Genomic DNA, 4,255 nt, shown 5'->3' with positions numbered 1-4,255 from the left:
TGTAGAATACATGCAGGTTATGCCAAATCCCTTCTAAGTTTTTGATGTTAGCTTATGAATCAAATAACATACCTATGAAAAGATACATAAGACTAGCCCTAGAAGAAGTTAAATATACTTCCAGGCATACTCAGATTGACTCCGAACGTGTTCGAACAACAAATAAATGTTTTTTTGGTGTGTTTTTTTTTGCTTTTTTGCATGGAAGTGTAAACGTTTTATTAATGATGTCCCACCATAAAATAAGCCCACTCTTCTGCTTAGAAGAAAATTTTGAACCGACGGCGTACTTTTCAGACAGAAGTGTACTTCTGAAAAAGTAAAAATATTTCTGTCTTGGCCAGTTTGGTAAGAAAAACTCCCTTATGTAAGTAAAGACGGCAAAATTTTAGTCCAAGAGGCTCTACTTTCACAAGGTACCCCTTAGGAGACCATCAAATATTTTCTAAAAATTTTATATTTATTTTTGGGCCACTTTCGTGAGAGAAACTCGCTTTAGCGCCTAAACGGTGAGAGATAGAGCCAAACGGACGAAAATTTCGCCCGAAGGGCTCTACTTTCACGAGTTACCCCTTAGGAGACAATAAAAAAAATATTTTTTTTCCACTTCTTGGACCAACCCCTATTTCTTTGTTACCCCCTCAGACCCACTCAGGGGTGGTTGCCAGGATTTGCACCAACCGTTTCGTTGTCCAGAAGTGACAACAATAATACCCTGAAAATTTCAGACCTCTAGCTCACGTCCTTCTTGGGGAACGGACAGACGGACAGACAGACAGACAGACAGACACAGAGGCGATGGCATAAGCCCGCTTATATAGCTTTTAAGCAAAAGAGCGGGCTAAAAATGCATAAGTAGTCGAAGTGACGGGAAGTTGACGGGCCTATCTTTGTGTTCATTTTCGCGCTACCCGACTCGGGTGTCAGCGCCGCAGGCCTAGGTAGATTTATGCGAGGTGCGTCGCAGCGCAACAGTGTTTCGTGAGATATTGCGAAGCCTGTTCCGCGAGACGTGGTCTGGCGTACATCTACCTAGTTTAATCCACCCAAATGGGGAGGGACTGGTTGCTATCCTCGACATGCTTACATCTGCTCATCTGGTATGATTGTAAGTCTTTTTTAAAGTGAGTTTCATGAATGCATTATTATTTGGTTAAGTAGTAGCAAAGCCTTTAACTCAACTGACCAGATAATTAGTTGCTGAGAAATATCTGTTTCACAGAAATATTAATGTAAAATAAAGAAATAGAAATGCAAGTACCTTTCACCGATAAACAGTCAATATAGTAAAACTTATTTCAATCCATGGTGCTATTGCATTTCAGTTTCAAAGATAACTTAACGAGATGGAGAAAAGATAACATGAACAGTACTATCTCGGAAAACTTTTACTTTGCTTCAGTTCAGTTACATATTACACTGTTATCACAGATTGGGAAGTTATAAAAACCGGGATGGAAAACCCTTTTTGTTAGCCACCAATTTTAAGACTAGGAAACTTTACACCAATAAAATACCTCATTTGTAATTTGTCTAGCTGAAATAAAAATTATGCACTCTGTGCCACCTGCTGCCACAACTGAGCAGATGAAAATGCTTGCATCTCTATCTTCTGACAAAGATAGTACAGCATAGCATGATGTGGGTCCCGAAGAAGTTCCCCCGATTCAAGCAGGTATTGGGGTACATTGGGCATATAGTACTAACGGCTAAGACTCATAGCATTTCACATCTTTCGCATGGTCAAACGTCCTGCAATAGCTTGAGGAAACCTATTAAAAAACAATGAACATTTGACTTACAAGCACAGTCACTTTTTAGGTGAAAACAGTTCTTAATGTAAGGCCAAACTTACAACAAAATTTTCTTTTTGCAATATTCATTGAAGTCTGCTTCCTCTTAGACACTAGGTAGATGTACGCCAGACCACGTCTCGCGTAACAGGCTTCGCGATATCTCACGAAACACTGTTACGCTGCGACGCGCCTGGCATACATCTACCTAGGCCTGCGGCGCTGACACCTGAGTCGGGCAAAAGGCAGAGTCGTAGATGGGCCTTCGGCTCCAAAGGACACAAATTTTACCCCCAGGACTTTATTTTGACGAGTCGCCCCACCAGAGTCCATCAAATGTCTGAGAAACAACATTAATATAAAAAGGGGCGATTTTCAAGTGGAAATCACCCTCTGGCGCCTCAACGGTTAGAGATAGAGCCAAACGGACGAAATTTTCGGCGAAAGGGCTCTACTTTGATGAGTTACCCTTTAGAAAACATAAAAAAAATGTTGTTTGAAAATGTCATTTTAGGGACCTGTGGTTTTCGATTTTTTAAAAATCCAATTTTTGAGCTAGAATGCTCTACTTCGAACTTGATCTGTCTTTTTGGCTGAGTGCAGACGAAACTAAACTATAATATACTATACTACATCACAAAGCCAATATATTGATCGGAAAAATCGCCGCTATAGGTTGCCGCCAACCTAACAGTGCATAAGAAAAAAATTGTGTTGAAAAAATGCACTTTTATTTGTATGAGTTATTTTAAATTTGGTTGACGTTTTATTGGCAGGTTTTGTGACATATGCATTTGTTTGTTAGTTTTGGAGGGGTTTATAACTTAATATAATATTATTTGTAGATGGTTGTTGGTGTTGCAAATAAAGTTTTCATTTGGATGTGTTGGTACACATTAGTTGTTTGATTTGAATTGCGTGAGGCGATTCTTATTCGTTCTGTCCCGTCGCGCTGTGGATTGCAGGCGGATTGTTTGCATTTTCGATAGATTTGTAGAATATAACGTGACTGTTTCTATTTCGATAGATTAGTAGAATATGCCGTGACTGTTGGATTTATGATAGATTAGTAGAATATGCCTTGACTGTTGCATTTTCGATAGATTAGTAGACTATGCCGTGACGGTTGCATTTTCGATAGATTAGCAGAATATGCTGTGAAAGTCGTGTGGCAGCGTAATGACCGACCGAAAGGTATGTACTGTTTGGAGCGTTATGGTTATGTTGTCATGTATTGAAGCTGTTGTTAAGTTGTCGCTTATTTTACTTTACGCATTGGAGGCAAGCAGATATAAATTATCCGTGGATGGGATCATTTGAGAATAATATTAGTGAAGGTGTTGTAACCAAGCAAGATTATGAAATTTTGAAGACTAGAATGAAGGGAGCAGTAGCTAATTATAATGACTTTGATGATGCACTGCATTTATTTGCAACAAAAGAAGTGCGTAATTTTAATATATCAAAGTTAGCTGAATTAAGAGATAATAACAATGCTCTTGTACCAGTTTTGAAAGTTGAAGCTCGAACAAATTGTGTTAAAGCTAAAATAGCTTCTACTGATGAAGCTCAAGGATTGGAACAGAATTTATATTTAGCGAGGGGATGTAATATTATGCTGAGAACAAATCTTTGGTTGGCTAAAGGATTAGTTAATGGTGCTATGGGTAAAATTGTTGATATTTTATAAAATGATAAGACTAAAGTTTCAATTTATCATCCCACAGTTTTGTTATGTGAATTTGAAAATTACACTGGCCCTTCAATAATACCAGGTTCAGATGTAGTACCTGTGCCCACTATGTTGAGCAGTTGGACAAATCGGCATAATGAATCATTGTCTCGCATTCAATTTCCAATATCATTGAGCTATGCTTGTTCGATCCATAAATCTCAAGGACTTACTTTGTCAAAGGTATGTATTAGTAGTGTGTAAATAAATGTTGTGAAGAGGAATATTTTATACTAGCTATATGTACGCCAGACCACGTCTCGCGTAACAGGCTTCGCGATATCTCACGAAACACTGTTACGCTGCGACGCGCCTGGCGCACATATAGCTAGGCCTGCGGCGCTGACACCCGAGACGAGCTCATGGGATGGTAAACGGGAACAGGGCGTTCCGGCCCAAAAAATTGACATACTGAGTGCATTTGTCTGAGACATATTACTCAAAAATCACGGGCATAAAACGTCTGCTGTTCGATCAAGGTTTTCATTAAAAGTTCGAATTTGGACAGAATGTTATTTAAAAATCAACGTTTTAGTGATACTAAATAATCTAGGTACCCTTAAGCCTACAAGAGGGTGTGGTTCGACCCGTAATGTGTGGTTTAAGTATTACCCCCTTTACAATTCTGTGACATTAAGCCTTTTTAACGATTTAATAGACCATTTTGTCTTTTACACGTTGTTTTCGCCAAGAAATGCCCCATAGCGCCGAAACGGTACAAGATAGAGCA

The 4,255-nt window shown here is 39.0% G+C and overlaps 1 protein-coding gene across 1 annotated transcript in view; it reads left to right on the top strand.

The window, feature by feature from the left end:
• The first annotated feature begins 3,099 nt into the window (after window positions 1-3,099).
• The window catches only part of LOC127751039 (ATP-dependent DNA helicase PIF1-like), a 6,597-nt gene continuing 5,441 nt past the window's right edge, over window positions 3,100-4,255 (top strand). The window contains exons 1-2 of the mRNA XM_052273941.1: window positions 3,100-3,460; window positions 3,569-3,708. Coding sequence (XP_052129901.1) covers window positions 3,100-3,460; window positions 3,569-3,708 — 501 coding nt within the window. The remainder of the gene's footprint in view (window positions 3,461-3,568; window positions 3,709-4,255) is intronic.

This window comes from Frankliniella occidentalis, unplaced genomic scaffold (assembly GCF_000697945.3).
Source record: "Frankliniella occidentalis isolate FOCC.00 unplaced genomic scaffold, Focc_3.1 Scaffold316, whole genome shotgun sequence".
NCBI lineage: Eukaryota > Metazoa > Arthropoda > Insecta > Thysanoptera > Thripidae > Frankliniella > Frankliniella occidentalis.
The sequence above is the reverse complement of the archived record's forward strand: the minus strand, read 5'-3'. Positions and strand labels throughout refer to the sequence as shown.